The sequence below is a fragment of the Opisthocomus hoazin genome, chromosome 2, assembly GCF_030867145.1.
Source record: "Opisthocomus hoazin isolate bOpiHoa1 chromosome 2, bOpiHoa1.hap1, whole genome shotgun sequence".
Lineage (NCBI taxonomy): Eukaryota > Metazoa > Chordata > Aves > Opisthocomiformes > Opisthocomidae > Opisthocomus > Opisthocomus hoazin.
In genome coordinates, this window is record NC_134415.1 from 62,705,693 (window position 1) to 62,728,635 (window position 22,943).

At 41.4% G+C, this 22,943-nt stretch overlaps 1 protein-coding gene across 5 annotated transcripts in view; it reads right to left on the reverse strand.

The window, feature by feature from the left end:
* Positions 1-22,943, reverse strand: part of PHACTR2 (phosphatase and actin regulator 2) — a 142,574-nt gene that overhangs the window by 17,649 nt on the left and 101,982 nt on the right. For 4 of the 5 annotated variants that reach the window (XM_075413896.1, XM_075413898.1, XM_075413897.1 and 1 more), the window contains exons 4-9: positions 20,874-21,032; positions 10,541-10,777; positions 6,362-6,905; positions 4,890-5,083; positions 2,489-2,645; positions 234-289 (exon numbers count right to left, since the gene is read on the reverse strand). In XM_075413896.1, coding sequence (XP_075270011.1) covers positions 234-289; positions 2,489-2,645; positions 4,890-5,083; positions 6,362-6,905; positions 10,541-10,777; positions 20,874-21,032 — 1,347 coding nt within the window. The remainder of the gene's footprint in view (positions 1-233; positions 290-2,488; positions 2,646-4,889; positions 5,084-6,361; positions 6,906-10,540; positions 10,778-20,873; positions 21,033-22,943) is intronic. The other variant, XM_075413900.1, reaches the window with a different exon arrangement.

The following is a 22,943-nucleotide window of genomic DNA, read 5'->3' on the forward strand; positions in this document are numbered from 1 at the left end:
TTGAAGAAGTGGGATTGAGACAAGCAAAATTCAGCATCTTGAATATATGCTGTTTTCACAGCTACTGTTACAGGTTGGTATATAGATCTAGTGGTGACATGTTATTTTCTAGAACATGGTTTCTCTCCAGTTATGGCTCTAACGCTAGAGCAACAATGATAGCCTTCCATACGAATCCAACATATGCTCACTTTCTAAGTAAATACTAGCTGAAACCTGAATACAATACTTACGCTTTAGGATATTTCTTTGCTCTAGCTCTTCAGTTGTAGGCCTCTGGCTAAGTCTCCTGTGAGAACAAAGTGACTGATTTAAAACCACATCCAAATAACACATTATGATTTGTAATACAGCTTACAAGGTGCTTCTCATGTGGCCGTGCTATTCTTTGCCAGCAGAGGTATTCAACAACACAGGTAATTTCCAGACACAGTTACAATAACTGTGCATGTAACCACAGTACCAAGTGGCCATTTGTTTTAAAAGATGTACTATTGCCACCCAAGCACGTTAATAACTGATACTTGAATAATATTACAGAAATTGTACCAGAAAACTTAAATTCCTCATTTACAGTACAGAATTTTATGAAAGAGTACATAAACCTTCTTTGTCACCAAGCACCATGATTATTACAAGTTGTGCAATCATAGATTATTCTTAGATATTCTGAGTGCAAATCCTATTCATTATTTTTTTTTTAAAACTCACAACATAAGCTATGCATTCCTCACTGATTTGTACGTACAATTAGGAGTTTTAAGTGAAAGTTAATTTCATTTAATTACCTATATATAACAGCTGCCATTAAAAAAAAAAACCTGCAATATTAATTTTCTGGTTTGTACAGTGGAGAACATGGTTGATGTTGTGTCTATATTTACTAAACAGCTTCACTTATTCACTCCAGAAAAGGAATAAGAAAAATCTCAGCAGTAAAACTAATTTTGCATATGTGTTAATAACAGATGCCTCTCTGTCCAGCAAACCTCACACAGTTCACTACAGATTATCTTCGGCCTCATGAAACCCATCTCATTCAAACCACGCTTGGACTTTCAGATTTGGTGGGGCGGACTGGCAGGTTCACCCCAAGTGACCAGTCCCCACTGTAGGAGGTCCCAGGCTGCGACCGGACCCGACCCTGACCCAACTATGGGAACAGGTTTCCCGTCAGACCTCAACGCTGCCGGGTGCTGACCACCACGCCAGGAATTTTTAAGGAACAGGCATCAACCTTGGTTGTGATTTCAGGCAAGAGCACAGCCCTGACACACACAGATGATGTCTCCTGCCACCAAAGCAGAGCTGTGCGGGGAGCATGCCAGCTCCCCAGCAGAACCAGCAACGTCCCTGTGCAAGGAGCTCAGGATGGGGACCAGACAGGCTTCTGCAGCTCAAGCCCCTGAGGGAGCACCAACAAGCAGGATGTGATCACCGGAGCTGGGATTCGGTTAGTAAAGCAGTGATAACAACCACAATCAAAATCACCCTTGGGTTCTACATCATAGATGTATCACTCTTATGTTTAAGGGATGAAATAAATGACTTAGCCAGCCACCTGATTCACAGAGCTACTTGGTTCATCTTCAAGTGCTGATGCAGGACGGCCATACTCCGTACTGGAGCAGTACTGGCTGGACTACCCAAGACCTCGAAATCTCCAACAATACTGGCTGGACTACCCAAGACCTGGAAATCTCCAACAAACACAGGACATCCTCCAGATCTGCCTGGACAACATTTCTGAGTGCAAGAGAAACACGGACAGGTCTGGGAAAATCCACACATGCTGTAGTCTATTCTCAGAGACCACAGAAGCCAAAATTAATATTTATGAGGATTTTTTTTTTAAAAAGTTTGTAAAAACGCAAGTGAAAATTAGTCTTTTTTATGCAATGTTCTCCAGTCCAGGAAGAGAAAGCAACATATATCTCACAGCAGTTAAACAGCATGAGAAAGACATGCCTCAATGCTGAACACAGCAAAACACTGAACACTGACCTCCAAAGTCAGCTTCCCTCCATTTCTTTTCGTGGAACCAGCACATGAATAACGAAGGAATTAGAAAGCAGGAGGAGGATGGGGAGGGCCAGGAGGGTCGAACACGTGCAGGCATGCTCTGTGTGTCAGGAACTACTACTCAGTCCAAGAAGGGGATATACAAGTGCAAATCCCTGCTAGCCAATGTGAGGAAAACCTTGAACCATGGCACTGATTATTCTGGAGTCACTCTTATTCTTTTCCTCTTTTTGAAAAACCCAAACAACTCAAAGCCCCAGAAGCTCTAGGATTGTTTCTTGCAGAACAAAAATGCATTATTGACATTTTAAAGCTTTTTGAGAAATAAACCCACTGTTTTCCAGGCAGTTGTACCATGAAGATCCTGCACCACACATTGGGCTGCATTTAAAATGTGAACCCAGTGTTCTTGATTCTCTTCCTCCACCTCCACCCAGTGAAACCAAGTTTACCCTGCCACTGATACCTCACTAGCTTCGTTCCAATCTGATGTCTGATTTCCTGCCTCTCCTCTTCAGATGTACGCTGCAAGATGTTTTTGTCTTCCAATTCTTTCTTAGATGGTCTGTTGCCAAGTTTGATAGCAAGAGTATCCCTGCGACGAATTTTGCTTGCCAAAGAGCCTGAGGAAATGAAGAGAAGGGTAGATTTAGTTCATTCATGCTTAGGTTACACACACAAACTCTGAGGAAGAACTTTAATAACTCTCCAAAGCAGCCTTGTTCCCACATGCAGCAGAGGACTTTCAATTAACATCAAAAGAAAAATAGTTTTAGCTCAGTTCACAACAATAAAAAGCTGCAAGGCCTGGATGAAAAAGCTACCAGCCAAATTGATAGAGGAGTTTTACAAACATCACTTGTCGTCTGTGAAGTGATAGGATAAAAATGACAAAGCTACACTTAAGTGTCTTTGAAGTCTGATACATCAGATGTTGGTTTATTTATCTACTTAGTATATTTAATAACCTGCTGCTCTTTTTCTTCATCCTTAAATGGTTTAGTCTTGTTCTCTCACCTTTTCCCTCATTCTTTCAATCTTTCTTTTTCAATCAAAACCAACTAGTTCTTGTGTAGTGCTTTTCATCTTTAACTGATTTTGTAAATTAAAACAAAAAACACAGTTTAGAAAAGTGTTCAGAATGCTTGTAAAGTAACCTAGGCAGAAACCCTCAGGCACTGAAGCAACCTGTTTTTCCATAAAACAGATACACTACGGACAAAGGCTGTACAATTTTGCCAGCATTAGCTTCAGCCGGCTGTGGAAGGAAGAGTATTTTTCACGGCCTTTAGTCCTTCCTTTATCTCTTGATACTGTGACCAAGGGGGCTACATATGTCATAGGCTGACAGGTTTTCACAGCATTAGACAGTTTGGAAAGGCCACAGGCTCCCAGCTCACTTCTTGTAAGACACCGTGCTTCTGTCTGAACACATGAAATTTTGGTTGCTACCACTTTGGATCATATACAAACCAAATACAAAACTGCAGAAGACTTCAGCCTCTTGAGCTAGCTGGCACTTCACCTTCTACTGCACCAGTGTCCAAGGGAAAAAAAAAATGTTCATTTTCCCTCACTCCCCTTCAGTACACAGAACTTTTGTGTTCAGGCCTTCTTCCCTAAGCACAGCAAAGCACCTCCTCCTGCACGGCTGCAGGCAAGGCTCTCAAGCCATGGTTTGATGGTCTTTTTATTCAGACATCAGGCCACCCTGCAGGTGGTAGGGGTGGGGCTGCTCCCCCCTCTACTCCTGACAGGTTGCTGCTGCTGCCACCTCCTTTGCTCCAGCACAGGTGCAACCATGTGGTGAGCTGGACCAGGGAACTGATTACACTGAAAATCAGCCACCACTGAAAAAGCCAAACATGAGCATTGGCCTAAGGGAAAAAGGAACAGCTGGGAGCAGGGATGAGGCAGAGGATGGGCAGCACAACCCCCTTCACAGCATGAAGGACTTCTGCCAAATGATACATGGCAATGATACAGCCATGACCCCAGATGAGATTTCAAAGCTGTAAACTTAGAAGTAATCCACTATGATTTTCTCTATCTGCTAAGGTGCTCCAGTGCTTAAAAACACCCTGATCAAGGAGGAAGAAATGATTTTCAGAGAGTGAAGCTCCTGACTGATGGGCCTCCTCTGTTGTTCACCCCTGCCTGTTACTCCCATAAGAAACTCCAGGATTTCTAGTTCGATCCAGTTGAAAGCTACACTGGTGCTGTAACAGCAGAGGTTCATGACATGGGCAAGCCAAATCAAAGGCTCACTGATGCCCTAACTTGGAGGCTTTGTTCCAACCTCATGTTCTCCTGAACCTGCTCCTCCCACCTCCACTCCCATCCGCGCAATGCTTGAATTGCTCCCACCATTGCACAGGCCCCAGCAGGTTTCTGATCACAGTTGTCTGGGAGAAACAGGACACTCAGTTCTCAGTAGCGGTAAAATACTAAATCATCTAAAACCATCCCATGCAGCCATACTGTCCTTTCTACTTTGCACTATCATGGGTCAGGCATGCTTACACAATGCAATGTGCAAAAGATAGCCTGTAACTTCTTGGCAGGATGTCCTGCCAGAGACACACATCCTCAAAAAGAATCTCCCACAGATTGATGTGCTTGCTAGCAGCTCCATCCCAAAGTCTTCGCTCTCCTGAAGACCACAATTTAACGGAGGCAGCTGCACAAAATCTCACTGGATGTAGATGTCTTTGGACTACGCTCAACCTGTAAGCTCCAGTTAGCAATCTGGATGCAATCACAGCAGCTTAGTAGGCTCTCTGAGCCAGCCCAGGCCAAACATATACATTAGATATACCCAAAGGTGGCCACCCCTTCCCAGTACACCCTTCCTGTCAGGGGCTTACTTTCAGCACTTGCATCATCGTCATCATCATCGTCATCTGTGTACAGTATGGGGCCATCAGAGTCCGAGTCACTGCTGTGGCTCTCTCTGCTACTTTCACTCTCCGGAGGGGCAGCAGCATCAGAAGCCTCCTCCACCGCTTCAGAGTGTGCCTGGTCAGGTGCCTCTGCTTCTTGGTCTTCTTTGGTAGCCAAGCTGTTAATTGAGGAGCATACATCGTGTCACATCAATGCAAGCAGCACAGAACACAAATGGGAGACAGACTGTATAATCAAGTATGAAAACAAAAGTTCTGTTACTCAGACTGACTTCTTTCTACAAAACATACATTTATAAAACATACATAAAGTATGTGTATGTGTATACATATCTGTATGTATGTATGTTAGGAAAAAAGATGCAAACTGTCTGGAATGACACGCTGCAAAGCATGTATAAAGAAAAATTCGAATTCTTTTTTTATTTCTTGTGGGATAGGACCAACAGTACAAGAAAGCTACTGTGAATAGAAAACCAGCTCATAAAGTTGACGGTGAGAGGGGCGAGCTGGAGAGCAGATGAGAGTGCAAACCTTCCTGTTCTGGAAACCCAACTCTATTTATTATAAATAGAGTTTAACTGCTGTGGAGTCCAAAATGTTCATGTCTGTCACTGATGAACATGGAAATCAGCAGCAGAGTGCTCTCTGCCTTGGGAAAATCTTTATGTAAAGGAAGGGTGAGCAAGGGGAGAAGCAGCACAGGCACATAATGCTGGCACAGAGATACTAGCAATAATTTAAAGTCTCTATGCCACTGGCATCCAGACTAAAGTCTCTTGGGTTGTTACGAAAGATGCTGGTTCTTATGGCAGAGAAAAGACAGATTAATAAGCCAGTTTCTTTTTTGCTGCCAACTATTTTGCTTAAAAAATGTAATTATGACCTTGCTCTTGACTGGATTTTATAGTATCTGAGACTTAGACAAGCTGTTAGGCAGTGACAGACCAAACACCTACTAAGCGAAACCTGAAACTATCATTTTCAAGTCTGCAAGTAAACTCAGCTATTGAATTGAGAGCTTTAGCAGTGAGATGATGACGTCCACAACAAAAGTAAACTGCCTTTGTAATTCAGCATCATTTCTTGTTTGCCTTTACAAAAGAGAGATAAAAGTGTCATCAGCTACTAACTGAATTGCTGATCGCAGTGGTCACATGAAGCCACGCAATGACCTAGGAGGCAGGTTACGAGCAATGACCTTCTGGGGAAACATGAGGTGAAGGCAGGCGAATAGCTCAAAGACACTGGCAAAGAACAAATTGTGCTGGGATGCAACACTGCCCTGGGCCTCCAAGAAAAGGACACAAACTGTTACCAGTCAGCAGAAGAAAGACAAGCAATCCCCATGTGCCCACAGTGTCCCTTACAAGAAGAAAAGTGGCTTCCTTGGCTGTGAGTCTTACCACCTATCCATGACAGCCATACCATCTCACCTTTTCGTGTCTTCTCCACTAGCATCTGGCCCACTGTCTAGGGCTGTGCTGCTCAGACTCTTGTCTGTGCCGTGCTCAGTCTGGAGAAGAGGTTTTGTATCTGATCTGGGGATGGCTGGCCCTGCCACGCAGCCATCTGACACATCTTGGGCGTCCGAGGAGACGGCAGGCTGACCGGCTGCAGCGGGAAAAGGAGGTGGAAGCGGAGGAGGAGGAGGGGCAGTGGCGGGAGGAGGGGGGACAACAAGCTTGCTCGGTTGGTCTGCGTCCTCTGTTTCAGAAACTACTATGGAAGGTTGCTCAGGCTCGGGTTTTTCAGCCTTCGCTTCCACCCTGTTGGCCCCTGAGGGGGAAGAAGCGGCCCCATCCGGCGCTGTTCGTGGGGCTGACTGTTTCCCAGGTTTTTTCTTGCTCCTGGGAGTCCCTGATGTGCCCGATTTGCTGGAAGTCTCCTTAGAAGCTTTGGGATGAGATGATGTGGACGAAGGAGATGGTGATGAAGAGGACTTGGAGACTGGTGTCTTTTTTGCATGAGAGGAACTAGCTAAAATACAAAAAGAGAAAGCATTTTACAGTCTTGTGACTACATGATTTTTGCACCATTCTTTCTACGTGGATTGACAAGTGCTGATATCTAAAAAACGAAAAAAATACACCTGTTACTTCTACATCTATATGCTTGAGACAAGTGAATGCTGCAGTTCAGCTTTCACCTTTGAGGTAGGAAAAACTGAAACGATGAGTACTTGCCCGAGAACAGTGGAGTGGATCAACCTCACAAATGGGTTCTAGCATTCTGCATTGGCCTATTAAAATTTGCCTGGATGTCATCTGAAAAGTCCATTACTTACTCCAAATGTGTTTAGTGCCCTATTTAAACAAATTGCTAGCAGACAGAGAAAACTGCCTGACCTGTTCTATTCCATGAACTTTTAGCCTGAACACTAGAACACCATGGTTTTCCTTACACTTTTCAATGAACACCTCATGACCATTATTGATATCAGTTAATTACCTTTCACAATGTTATTGCAAGTGGTGTGCTCCTAATTGATGTCAAGCAGCAGAGGACAGCAAAACAAGACGTGCTTTCAGCTCCAGCTGGGCATGTCCATAAAACAGAGGCCGACACCACTGATCTCACTCTGCGCAAATGATCTCCAGAAGGGAGGAGGCACTGAAGACCTCCTGTATATACTGGAGGTCTTCGTCTTACCAGGGACCAACTCAGGTAGCTTTGAAAATGTAGTGACACAAGATTTTGACACTAGCTGTACAAGTTGACAAGTGATGTTGCTGTTTAATCCTATGATATTACTATATTGAAGCACATACATATCAATGCCCAAGTTTGCAAGAGATTTCAGCTAGCCTGCATGCCCAGGTGCATTCCAGTCACACTGCTGATTGCTGTGTTGATGCACCCATCATCTGGACTGGGAGGTTCAGACTTCTGACTTTCATTTAAAAAGCAATAAAAATGACAACCATCTTAATGATCCAGTCCTTTTCATCAAAATGCACCCAACTCAAACACTTATGCTGCAGTAAAAATGCATTAGCCTCAAGAGAACAAATAAAAGCTTTATAAAGCTACACAGCAGCCTTGCGGCTAAGCTTACTGAGTAAAACAGAAAGCTGTAACAGAAATCTGCTGAAAGGCCTACTTTACTTATAAGCACTTAAATAAAAACAGAATCCCAGCAGATTAGGATAGAACCAACATACAGATACTGACCATAATAAGCTCACAATGTAAAAATAGCTTTCACAGTAAGACTGTTCTCAGTCTCAAAGAAGATGGAAAATAATTCAGAAGACACTTTATACTGTTCTCTTTTGTAGCTGAATGTTATGGTTTATAAACATTTAGAGTGCTGTGAGGTTTTCAGTACATCTGGAAAAATCTGCAGAAACTCATCACTTCAGGCAAGTCACTGTCCCTCTTTATGCTGCAAGGTAAGTGTAAAGGGCACAGTACAGAATCTATTGATAGTGCACTAATTATCCACATCGACTACAAATCACTGACTTAACCTACTGGCAAATCAAAATGAAGCAAAGAAATGGTAAAGGCAGCAGTTCATAACTGCAGTGGAAATAGATGGTGGTGCCAACCTGCACGGTATTTAGCAGAAACCTTACTGAGTAAATGCATGGTAGTAAGAAAGGGCTCTGGTTCTGGTCCAGCAAAGCACTTAAAACACAGGCTGGAGGTCAACAGAACCAGTTACATGCTTACACTTAAGAACACCAGCGTAATACAAATATATGATCACACTATAACTGTGCCAAAAGACGTTTCCAGTGAAAAAAAAACCCCTTACATTATCCTCAGAACCCTTCTGGACCTGCAATTGGATATAGCAACTTCAAAGATTTCTCCCAGGGAAAATCCCCCCTACACTTTCACGCGGGTCAAAAGTGCTATTGCTATTGTTGCTTTTCACTGGGCTGGCTGACAATTTTCTGTCATGCCTCTTTTTCAGTAGAAGATTTGAATTTTGTTTAAATGAAAAATTTCATGGCTGTTACTTGCCTTTTGGCACATGTCCATGATTACGTTTAAGTCCCCCCTTCTCCCAGCTCCAGTACTTCAGCTTGGAAATCTGCTGTGGTGCCCTCAGGAGAGCCACGGCTCAGTTCTTACTCATACTCCTCTTCTTCTTCATGGCACTGGATCACTGGCTGCATCATGTGTTCACTTTCATAAGGATCTGATAAACCTCTTGTAGTAAATAATGCTCCTGATCAGCTCTGTTTACTACGTATTGCCCTACTAATAACTAATAACTAATAACTAATGTTGGAAGAAATTATCAGTAGAATATGTACTATAAGGGATATACTAATATATTTTATACCCATATGGTCGCAAGCGTTGCATAAAATTTCAGCAAGGCTACTAAAAGGCAAATCAGGACTCTGAGTGTATTTTAATTTAAGAACTGAGATACCTGAGAGCTTGTTACTAACCACTGCTCTAAACATTTCTTTATGTGGTGGGTCATTTTATTTCTCAAAGGTCTGCTGTTACAAGGTTTCTTCACCTGGGAAGAACTGAGTTTTCCATCTGAATGTGAAATACAAGCAGCAAATTCTGGGTTTTCAAAATATTTATTCTTGTGGTTGTCTGATGTAGTAGGGACAGTTAATACCAAGTTAATGGATATTTTATGGCAAAGTTATTATTGTAACTCTAGCAGTCTTGCAATGTTTTCAAACAGTCCTCTCCTGTGTGCTCCAAATAGAAAATGTGCCAAAATGTACATGCTATGAAGACGTATACTTGGAGAGAAAACCGAAGGGACTGAAGAGCTTTCAAAGACTGACAGAGGATTGAAAACACAAGGCTTGTATAAGTTGGCCAATGCATATATACAGCCCATTCATCATAACACCGCTTGTGTTCAAATTGTATTTGGATGTTCTCATTTTGGTCATCTCTGCATTACAACCATTCAAACTCAAGATCAGTACCTTAAGAACAGCTACCTATAATCTCTAATCTAGCATCACTGCTCAATTTTGGTTTGAAAGGGTAGTGATAAACGTATGTGCTATGTGCCTGATGATGGACATTTTCCATTCCCAGTGCGTATTTAGAATCACAGTAAGCCATCAACCAGCTCAGGGAAGCCTGGCCATTTCTAATGAGTTGTAATTCTTTTCCTTTTTTCAGCTAAACAAACTGCTACTCAATAGTCTTTAAAGACAGCTTCATGGTTTTATCCTTTACCTCTCTGAGATACTCTAATCTTGTCAAATTAATCAGAATAGCAGATATTTCCAGCAGACAGTTACAGCAATACCAAAGTAGTTTTCCTTTGGGGCAACTCATATGTTTGGTTTCAGAAGTCAGCGCTTTCCCTGCTGATTCTTCAGCAGTTCTCTGGATCATTTTGCTGCCAGCTTTCACACTTCAGCTGGGAATTCAACATAGTCTCTGATGTGCTTGGTGTCATGCATACATTCATTAAACAGTGAAGTGATTTGTCCATTGTCTGGGGTGTTTGCAGACAGCAGAACCAGAGCTCAGCGGAAAGCTGGTTAAAAACACCCGTGGCATGCTCTTTAGTAATGCTGTTACATACAAAGGCAGAAGTCATCATAAGACCAAGCCAAGCACCCCCATGCACATGCACCCACCGTAACTGGCACTGCCTGTGCAGTACTCACCAGCTTCTCGATTTGCACTGTGACTTGTTGGCTTGGGCGGTGGGAGAGGAGGCTGCTTAGCAGGAGCCTTTCCCTTTTTTTTAGCATGAGGTGCTTCGTTACTCTTATGGCTGGTGGTGGTGGAAGTAGCAATAGCATTTTTTGGTGGTAGCGGAGCTTTTTTAGATTTAGGCTTAGGCTTGGGCACTGGTGGAGCAGGGGATGTCGGTATTTCTGGGCAGTGATCAGTAGTGCTCTCTATGGACAAGAAAGTGAACAGAAGCCAACTGACACAGACATATGCCACGTACATTCAACAGCAAGACTGACAATGATGACTACTTTTTGCTGCTTGAGGTCTTGGGAATCAGGAGAGACTTCTTCCATCTTTTGCCTCTTACTGAAGTATTATCTCAGGAAAAAATTACTAGCTGTCTCAATTCAAGTCCTTCTCATGGAAGACTTTTGCCCAGCACTTCTCTCAGTCTCATCTATTCTAGACCTCCAAGGATCATCCTTAAGATTCAGTATCCCCAACCAGACTGCTGGCTGCAAACTAAACAAGGCAAATGCCATTTACTCCTCTAACAAATCCCCTCGGCTTCTTTCCAGCCCTCTGAGATCAACCGGCTATAAAACTCAGATTCGTGTGAATCTGAACATGAACAGGGCCATTCTCTCAGACATGGGTTCAAATACGGCTATGCAGCTGAAATGTTCCTCTGAAGCAACCCATTCTCTGGCTGCAGATCTCTTGCTTACAGCAACTTTATTTTGGGTATCCTCCCCAGGGTACTTCTACTTTTCAGAACGAGATGAAGCTAAATCAAATAGGATATCCTTTGCAACGGGAATGCTCTCCTCTCCTGCAACCTCTTTGGGTACTGTTATGAGACTGCACTTTCAAGAATCAGCAGCTCCTTGAGGGAGTTTGGACTATATCTACATTGTGTTGTGCAATAGGAATGGCTCTGCAGAGTGAAAGCGATAGCACTGAGGACCAAAGGTCCACAATGTGCATTTCAGGAGACTTGACTTTGGACTAGCTTCAGGCTAGTTCTGCAGATTGCATGCCCAGTAGTAGTGAGAGCACAAGTTCCTGAATGCGTCTTTTGGCTTAGTTGCATCCAAAAGAAACCTGGCTTGTGTGTTTTGCAAACCAAAGAAGGTAAATGGGCATGACTGGGTAATTCACTTCAAAAGTGCATGCCTAATGCCAACTGTGCTGTTAATGTAGGTAATCTATTTATATTCAACTTAACATTTTGCAACATAATCACTATGGTTGTAAGACTACCTGTTCCCAGATGGGAACAGTTAAAGATCCCATATGGGAATCTTTATTTGTTCAACTACACCAGCTCTGTGCCCATTTGGTCTCAAGATAGCCTTCCGAAACCTTCCAGAAAAAGGAATAGCGTACCATCAGAATCGTATGCGCTTTATTTGCATGTTACTAAAAACTACCGTGGCTGGCGAAGAAAGGAGCCAAGCAAATATTGCAAGGACTTCTAACAGCCTCTTCTATCACTCTAGAGGAAACCAATTCATTTCTTGCTGTATGTTGCTATTACAGCCTCACTCTTACACACATTAAATGGCCATTCCTGGAACTCCTGTCCTTTCCCTGCTCTCTTCCTTCCCATGTAAAAGATTCCCAAGAGATAAGGAGCACGTTTTCTTTTTAAGGTTAGTAGACGAAAAACGTATAATGTGTTGGACCACAATGATATTCTTCATCTCTGAAACAAAGCCTTTTCAACCTCTGTCTTAAGGCTTGTTAACGTGAACCTAATGCATCACCTGCAGTTATTAAAAGCAACATGCACACATACGTCTCTTCATGAACTGAAGGAACTAACATTAACTGTCCAGTGTCTTCCTCCTTTATTTCCAGCCCATTATAGACTAATAAATTTTTGCTAATGTTTTGCAAGAACCTTTTACCGCTTTCAAACAGATTCTTTCAAGCACAGATTCTTGTACTGCCTCTTTGTTTTCAAGAGAAAGAACTTTGGAACAGAGAAAGACTTTGGAAGAAGAAAAAAACATACACATTTGTTACATTTTGCTGTACAGTTCTATAGAAAAAGCATCTCCTTGTGAAATTCTACCTACCTTCATTCAAAGTTAAAAAACACATTTAATTCTGAAAAAGCAGGACATTATAAAATTTTAATTCCATTAATAACAAACATGGCACAACAATATAAGATTTTGTATTTTGAAGATCTTCAAGCACATGATGACCAGAAAGAATTTTAAGTGCAAACAATTATTTGATATACCTTTTACTTATGGGTCCAGCATGCTAAAATTTTATTTACTAATAAGAAAGAATTTAAAATGTGTACTTAGACACCATTACTGTGTTTTATTTCCAGTCATATTAGTAGAGAAAATATTAAAGAAAACAATAACCTAGTAAAAAGAAATACGTCACTCACCGTGTTCTAAAGTAATACAGTGAAATTATCTAGAATTTCAGTCCATCTACATTAAACTCTATAACTGATTAAATAATGTGTATTAGAATTGATCTTCTGATTCAGAGAAAGAAGTACAAAGTATAAGGCTAAAGCTTTACTTAGTTGAAAATAAACACATCTTAGTTACAACCATCTAATAATATTCTAATATTCTTTAGAGAAATAACTGAAAACTATAAATGAAAACCAAAAGTAGAAGAGTTAATCAAAATCAATTCACATCAAAACTTTTCGTTGCAGACTTCATTTGTGATTAAAACTGGCAATTTATATAACATTGATTTTAACTAAAATACCTTGCCACCACTGGGATATCATCTTTATCTAGGACAGCTCTTTCCATACCATTATGTACATTGCACCAAAGACTGGCAGACTCTTTCTGCACAGCAGCATCCTGTCAGCTCAGATAGTTACAGCTCTCGTTGAGTCTCGACTGCCCCTTGATTACATACATACCCTTTTCTCGGCCTTCACCAGTGAATCTTCTTTTTGCTCACAGCCATGAGGAAAGCGGTGGTGAAGGTGATTGCCTTTGACCATATCATCCATCTTGGCATCTTATTAGTTTTGTTGGTTTTATCTGTTAGCTTCATCTTTTTTATCTCATCAGATATAAACCTCAGTGTCATTCTCATCTTGCCCAAACCATGTTTCTCATCTATTCTTGCAATGTATATTTTCAGTTCCTACCTGATCAGTCCATTACACCAGCTTTTGCAGCGACAAAACAAGTTTTGAAGCAGATGCTTTTCATTGCTTTTCCTCTGCTGCCCCTCAGGCTTTCTGAACATTCACTGACCGTCCTCCCCCAAATCCCCTCAGCTGTGATGCCAAAGCTGACAATTTTTAGGCTGCTGGCATTATGCTTGTTATCCTGGTCTGGTGCCCTCTTATTTTTCAGTGTCCTCTCTTTTACTGCAAGTCTATTGGACCTTTCTAGCCATTTTCTGCATTTATGTAAGACACTACAATAAATTCCTGGTATATACGTAAGCACTGTAGTAAAACAAATAACTAATAATGGCAACAGTGGCTTGATCTTGAACAGTGACAGGGATGGTCTGATGTCTGTAAATGCCTTGAGATACAATTATGTTGTAATTGTACCTCCCTAACATGATTACGCTTGAATGTGGACCCTTGGTCTTCTGCCTGCTCTTTCTTCTGCATCTTTTGCCAAAATAAGGAGGCAGTTATATCAGTTCAGACTCATCTATTTGTTCAAGCCAGTCTCCCAGGTACCTCTGTACCAGCTGCAATGTATTTTTACTGCTGTTGTTCTTCTTAATGTAGACATCTGTTCATTACGAACTGACCTTTTAGCAAAAGGTCTCTGAAAGACCATCAGATAGGAATATCTTTTATTCACTGCTGCCTTGATCAAGCCATCTGCTGTAAAAGCAATCTGCCTACAAATTAGCCCTCACATAGGAAAGGAAAGCAAATGTTAATGTCTCACTAAACATTTGGATCAATAATATGTTTATGTTTAGAATAAATTTTCCAAAGGCCAGATTTTCAAGAAAGCTTGCTCTGAGACCAGATTTTCTTGTTCCTAGAAATTGTGATTGAGACCAGACTCTTAAGAAAGCTATGTTCTCATGTAAACATCTCAATGATGGTCAGGGTTACAAAGTACTCAGTATACAACAACTCTTGTGGGGACTCATCAAGTCTCAAAGACTTTCAGAGAGGTGCCACTGTGCCATCTGCACTGGAAAATCAGATAACTTACTTTGGGACCTTGTGCACACTCTGGACAAGATGGACCCATGAAAATCCTGGGCATAATTTCAGAAGCCATATGTAGTATAATACAAGAATTTTTTTCATTACTTTTGTGGACTTCTAAGGAACCAAAGGCCAAAGCTTTTCTACCCCAGGATTTTGTCATACAGTACCAGTATTTTTTTTCCTACAGCTAGAGCAGTGGCATGAAGCTTGCTCATAGAAAACCAGTAGTGTTGCAGCACAAGCTTATAATCTACATCAACTGCAAAGCACCCTTCTCCTGGAAGACGAGCACAACTCAGTAAAGTAACATTATATAAAATGGATGTTGGAAATAAGGTAAGATTTGTCATCTTTCTCAGGATGACTCCCTGCAAAATGAAATTAATGAGTTTCCTTTCCAGCCTATGCAGAGAGCTGTGTTTTGGTTAATCAAAACCCAGGAAGCTGTCACTCAGAAACATGGGACACCAGGCAAGACAAGGTGTCTTTTGTCTCTTTTTTTTGACACATGGACTGTGCTGATTCAGGTGGTCAACTCATACAAATTTTTTCTTAAACTTCACATTTAGCCAGATCCATTTTTTGTTTCTGTTATTGGTACTAAAATTCTGTTCAAGAAAAGACCCATTCTAATTGTTAGAAACCTTCCTTTAATTTCAAGTCCAATGTATTTCAAGCCAGCGTTTATTCCTTTCTATTTGTGCCAGCATTGTCCTTTAGCCATGCTCTCTCCTGGCTATATACCAACTTCTTACATTCATCAAATGCACTCGGGCTCTCTCACGCTCCGTTTTGCTAGGCTGAACAAGAACAGCTGTCTTACGATCCTTTTCACAACTCTCTCAACAGTTTTGAATTCACCTTTCTTGAAGATGGATGAACAGTTCTGTACGTCTGTGGACTTCCAGATCTTACTTACTCTATGATTTCAACAGCACCATGTGCAAGAAGTCTTGTAACAGAGTGTGGACAGTGTTGAAAACGGGGGAGAAAGGGACAGGTGTAATATCTGACCTAAAGCAACCATGTTCAGATATTTTGCATTGGTTCCAAGACAAGAAAGGAAAAAAAACCCACTGATTATCATTTTACATTGCTAACTGTCCAACTTTTGCACAAAAAGTAAGCTGTTAAATCAAGAGAGAGTACCTAAAACACCTTCACTGTCAGCTGCATACTTTTACCATTTCTTGATCTGTGTGAGACTTGGAAAATGAAAGGCATGTAGGCTTCTACATTCCCTCATACTTTCTATATAGATATGCTCAAATAATTCAACGGTTAGTTCGTTAAAATAATGTCTACAATCTTCTTTCTGGAGCCAGATTAGAATACCTTTCCTACAAAAGAAAAAAACCCAGTAGCTTTACAAATCAGGAGCTTTCCTCTGCCACTCAACTTTTGTGGGTGAAAGCCCGTGCCTCTCACATCAGCCTACTGGCACGAGCCAGCCTGGCTGACTTGTGGACAGGCTCTGCCCAAATACAGCTGTATCTACAGCAGCTTTCCTTTTAAGAAGATTTGGATTCAGCCTCATGTACATAGTTCAGGTGATGAATCGAAGATATATTATTCTTAGAAGAACTGGTTTTAGACAGCAAATAACTCAACTGGAGTGAGAGATTCTTTGGGAGACAGGCAAAAAAAACCCTTTTATGTATGCTGCTCATATCAATGATCTACAGAGCTCAGGAGTGTAGGAAGCCAGGTAGGCACACAAGAGGGAAGAAAGTCTGCCTTGTCTCTCACAGTGAGTGGTTTGGAGGATGAGTCTTCTGAGAGAAAGCAGGCTCTTGAGACCCTGGAAGATGAGAGTTACTCTCTTAAATTCAACAGGGTTTGCTCAACTTTGGGGAAATAAAGCAGACCTCTGCAAAAAGCAACCTAGAAAATTTGACTTTGAAGAACATTCCTTGGCAGACAAACTAAAGCATTGGTCAGCAACAATGCATGCTCATAAGACCAGAGCTTGTACCTCCAACCTTCTTTTTTTTGGTTACTCATGAGAAAAAGAAAAGATTAAATTTAATGGCAGATTTAAGGGACAGCGGACAAAGTATAGAGGAAAGAACATCTGAACCCAACATACTAAAACCTGGAACCTTTGCCAGCTCTCAGATTAGAGTTATCCTGCAGGGAAAAAAACATTATGTGCATGTATCCTATGAATTTACTTGGGCACAGGACTACAAATTGTTTCCTTCACTGAAGGACATGAGAAAACCTGAGAGGATCAGTCTGCTATACATGGCATAGGAATCTTTCAGAAGCTTATGCTCTGTGTCACCCACAACACCCACAGCACCTGCAAGAGACCTCTGGCTTCCTGCAATGCAATTATTTATCAGAGCAGCATCTAACACACCTGACTGATGGCATGCAAGATGAAAATTCTTATTACTTTTTTCCAGGTAGTATCTTGCTAATGGTTACTGAGCCTTTCACTTCTTCAAGCTCAAGCAAACAATGAAATGCGGAAGTACCCACCAGAATCGTGAAAAGATTTAGCTCACTATGCTAAAAATGAGTAAGACCTAAGTTTACAAACTGAACTTGGATACAAATTCAGGGTTCTCTGGTACATCCTGGGTATGGTGGAAAGGAGAAAAGCAGTTCTGACACAGTATCAGGAGGTTTTACAATGTGCAGCACGCATGCTGCATCAGCACACTGTGTTCCTACACCTCGGGAGGCAAACAGCGACAGTTTTGACACCTATTCTACTGATGTGGTTTTTGGTCTTCTCCAACACTGCGGCAGGGGACAGGAGGCAGAGAGACTCCTTGGATCCCCTTTGCGATGCTCATACCCCACCTGTAGCCTGGAGCACTGGGTTCTGCAGGGGCTGCTGCCGACAAGTGCCACAGGTCAGGAGCCCCGACACCGTGATCCAGCCCGCTCTGCTGCCCGGGCAGGCAGGGTGTACTCCAACAGGCTGCCTGTCTGTCTGCTCGCTGCTCTCTATCCCTTCCAGGGTGCTTGCAGAGAATGGCTACAGTTTAGCTCTTTATTTTCTGCAAAAGACGCTAGTGACTTTTCTTAGTCAAAACAAAAGAATTCTGAACTCAACCCAGCACACAGAGTGTGAATAAATGATCTAGGAAAAAGATTTCTCTAATTTCCCCTCTGCAAAGCTCTATCGATCAATTACCTGTTTTATGTAAAACTGTCACCAGCTTCTTATTATTCTGCCAGAAAGGAGAAATTTCCTTTTAAACACCCCACTTGGATGACTGACATCTCATCATTACTAGAAACAGTAATGGTTACACTATTAAATCGCTGAAGGGAATTTTTTCACCAAATAAGAAAGGCACCTGTGAGCTGACAGGCAGCAGACGGGTACATGGTTTATGGAACTGCCTGGCAGCACAGGGAACAGCTTTCAGGGGTCGTCTTCTTCACTCCCTTCTGCTTAACTCATTTTTACATTGCATGTCGAAGCCTACTGTTCACCCTGTTGATACTGTATTTCTGGGGCTCATGCTGAAACAACTTTTTTCCTTTAACTTCTTTTCACTCCTAACATATTTCACGTTCCACCATGCATTGCTACTTTCACCATATTATCACAGTGTGCCTGTATCATTTGTTCTTTTTAAGCTTCCAGCTCCAGCAGTCATCATCATATTTATAACAGAAGGCCATTTTCAAGACCCATGTGAGCAAGAGAGCAAGTAAAGACCACCACCATTTCATAAAACCATTTTAAAATAACCTCATAACTTCCAGGAGCTGAGGTGCATTTTTTGGAATATTTTGATTTAGCTGGAGTTGGAACTGCAGCACACTGTGCTACTAAACAGAAGGAAATAATCCTGTCTTCAGGTCTTATAAACATGGAAAGCATATATAACTTCCTTCAAGATTTACACATAAGAGTTCATGAGTCTAAAAAGCCTAACATCAGCCTCACTAACGATGAACTCCTTGCATCCATTACTCTCAATTGTCCAGCTAGTGTTCACTCCACCTATCTCAGTTCTCATGAGGGAGGGTTGTGATCTGATACATCAGCATGGTTTATGGTATTAGCAGAAGACAGTGAGCTAGGTATTCCTGCTTCAGCTCTGACTTTGAAGCTCTGAACATTAGCAAATCTCCACTCTGCGGTTGTTAATTCCTTGCTCTGCCAGTGGGTGTGGATGTAACGCAGACCTACTGCATCTGCCATAAAAATCACCAAGGAATAATCTGCCAGGTGAGATGCATCTGTGAGATACAGTGGGCCTTACTCTTCCACTGAGTTCAACAGACTGGCTCATCATCTTGTTTAATGTGCTACACAGTAAACAATAACTGAAGTGTATTCACAATGACTATCCAGTGAGTTGCACTGGATTTGCACTGAGTAACACCATTGCTGATGTGTGGAATTGATCCTTGACAACTTTTTGGGGCAGACTATTCCTCTGCAATAAATCTGTCTCGCTCCTTCTCAGGGGACTGAAGATATTTACACATGGAAGAACTTCATGTTTGGATGTAAGAGGAAAGTACACCTGGAAGTGTTTTGCATCTTCTATATGGCCATATTGACATTCTATGAAGCCTAGAATACCAAATTTGCTCATTTTTTGTCTTCCTTCTCCCTCCTCCATATATGTTTCATTTTCTGAGAGCGACTGGAGTGATAGCTATATATTTTTATGTACCGAGTCTACTCCTGTGAAGCAATCATTTTTAATTTCTCCCTGTAAGGTCAACACAATATACAGGGAGTGCACAGTGCAATAATGTGTTTAAAATAGATATTGAACCTTTCCTGCTTCACTGGAGTTCTACATTCTGCAAAGTCAGCTAGAGGGTATTTCAACAGTTAGAAATGTGTATTTCTAAAAAAAACCCTTATACCTTAGGAAAACTTCCAAGATCTGACAGTTCCAAAAGGCGGTATTTAGGGACGCATAAAATAGTAAGTGGTCTGATCCAACCTGAAAGTTAACCTGAACCATTTTAAAGGAGTTTTCCATGGCTTTTATAACTCTTTTTTCCTGACCAAATACACATCTGGTTCTAGCTGGCATCAAATGACAGATGTCATGAAAATGGCTAATCTTGTATTTCTGTCTTATTGAGAGACAGGAAATACTAGAAATCTCATATGAAAGGCAATTCTCCTTGGCCATCCAGCCACTTCTCACATAGTCAACTGATTTACATAGCTCATAGAAGAATTCAAAGTTTTGTATTAGCCGAACTGACCCTCTCAACCTCCAGAGGCTGTTTCATCACTAGGTAGAGGTTACTGGAAGACATTGGAAAGGATGCTCAGTCTAACAGCCAGCCATGAGGTTCTCGATCTTTTGTATCCTTGCTCTTTCCTCTAGGAAAATCCATTAAATGGAATGTTTAGGAACACTTTTTGACAGCGAAAAGAAGTGGTCCACTATTCAAGAGGCTAGAGAAAGAAAATAAAACTGGTCCAAATCCTGTGATTCCACATTAATACTTACTTTTTTTCTTACTCAAAGTCTTGTTACCAAGGTAGATCTGAGTAAACATAACAAAATTACTATGGACTTTATGACTGCTACATATTCAGCAGTATTTACTGCAATTCATCTACAGAAAACCCTATATTCATAAATTACATTTTCCATAAATGATTTAGGTTCAGCTTGCGGTAGTGATACAGCCTCTTGAACATTTCTGAAGAGCTGGACAGAAACTGTTTTAAGATTTAATGAAGACCAACAGGAACAAGGTGCTGAAGTTACTTTCAAAATGATACATGGTTTTTAAGTGGCTTAAGCACTTTTGAGCTTTCAAGCCATGAGCCACTCCTACAACAGTATCGCAAAGTGATACATATGCACCTAGTGTCTTCTTTCACAAAACGAAAACCTGAAACCAAAGCTTGCCCATGGCTACAACGAAAGGCTCATATCTCTGCACGCATTTTCATGCTCAGACTATGCTTGTCTTTATGACTTTACTATATCCACAGTAAATGGTATGCTCACCAGTGATGAAATACTGGTGTTTCACAAGTCTTACCTTCTCGGCAGATTCTGCTGGCATCCTTGTGGCAGAACAGAACTCACAGCATGTATTGGTGCTAATGGAAGAGCATGTTAATATTTTAAGTAGGCAAAAATCAATTTGTGAAGAATGTGTTCATTTACCTTTTTGATCTTCTTTTTTTCCTTCCAATGCTGACGCTTTCTCCGATAAAGTACCATTATCTCCACTGGCTTTTACCACATTTTCTTCCTGTATGATTTCTTCACCAATGGCTATGGTGTGTCCATTTGAAGTTTCAAAATTTACTGTAACATCACCATCTGAAATGAAAGTTAAAAAGCTATTGCCTAGTTTAACCGCTTCGTTAGCACCTACTGACAACAAACCGCATCTGTCTGCTTTCAAGTTTCCATGGAAGCAAAGCAGGAGGACTTACTGAAATGTGAAACATCAGGCTGCAGATCTGTTCTGAAAAATTAACACCGTAAAAGACCTCTGTAAGGTTCCACGTTCTTTGGGTGGACACTTCTGCAGTAGTGAGCCTGGAAGTGCATATGGGTTTTCAGGTCCATCTTCGTGTCTGTACACATTAGCATCCCATTCTCCTCCTTCCTGCATCTTGGTTTACACACCAAAGAAATGTGGGCATGGACAACAACGGAGCTGCAACGTCTTCCAACAGGCCCCAAATCTGGATAACTATGAGATAGAGTTGCAGGACTACTGTGGTGCATCCCCATTGGTAAATTGTACAGGAATTCAGACAGAAGTTCTCATAGTATGTGTGCCCGGTTAATGAACAGAACAGGTCACAATGTCACTATCCAGTCTTAAGAACCAAGGTGAGGTCTTCCTGTATCATGTATCATACCATTACTGAATTCTGCAAGTCAAATTCTTCCCCAACTCTGATAATACTTTACTCACTTACCCAGACTACCTCAGCTAGGAGGTTTTTTTTACTCCTGAAAAAAAATTCTTTCTCTTCCCTATTTGTCTCGACATTCCTGAAAAATGCTACACACTCTTGCCGGCTCACAGCTTTCTCTCTTCCCCTGTTTACTGATTTCTGTTCTCTGTTCCAGGCATTTTAAAAAAAGCTGTTCATTTTCTTCACTGGTCATTTCTAAGGCTTGTTATCCTTAACTCCACCTCCACGTAGAAGATGATTGTTTTCCTTCTGCAGGATTCTCTTGCTGTCCATCCAAAAATTATGCAAATCCACCTGACGTCTCTTCTGGTTCCTCCACATCTGGCATTCCCACCTCTTAGCTGTGTCATGGTTCTGCAAACACCTCATGCCTCCAACTGGCACTACCCACTTTCCACTTCTTGCTTCTTCATCCCGTGTGATACACTCACTTCTTCATATTTTTTATCTACTTTTCAAGACTCCATGTAATTTCCCCATCTAGCTTTCATCTCCATAGTCATTTCTTCTAGCTACCTTCACACTGCTCAGCCACCATCTTTTCTCTGTCTCTTTTCCTAGCACCTTCAGACCAATCCTTTATTCTTTCAAATTGCTCCTTAAAAAATGGAATTTTTATCAGACAGGAAGCACAATGTGATGAAGGCAACACAGACCGGATTGATGGCCACCTTAAAACAGGACGAAGGGGAGAAAATTGTCTGTCTTTACGTCCTTTTCTCACTTTACTCAATCTCTGTAAGAGTTCCAAAGTCCCATCGCCTTGTAAGAGTGGAATAGAGAGTCAAGGACACTGATGACCAAAGCATACACACTTTTAGCACAAATGATAGTATTTATGTTCAGACTGTTTGTAACCAACCTGGAATGTTAGCACATTTCATTAACTGTCCCAGCAGTCTAAATGCAATTTACAGCCATCAATGGACAAAGTCACACAGCTCCCCAGTAAAACATATAGCAAAAAAACGTAAAAAATTCACAGAGAGACAAATTAAGTATGGAGAGTCTGTATTTCTTGTTTTAAGTCAAAGACAGTGGCAGAGACAAGTTCAGAAGCCAGCTATGCAGAATGCCATAGGCTGGTAATTAGCAAAACACTGCAAAGACAAGTGACGTCACACATTGACAAACAAGCCCTTTACTTCTAAATATCAGTGTGTATGATACTAACCATACACATTGATACTTTCATGATTCTTCAGCTCAGGTGGAGTAACACAATTTCTAGGAGAAAAATACTTTCGCAAATCATGGAGTTCTTAGACTCCTTGACAAAATGACAAATGGTTTAATTTGA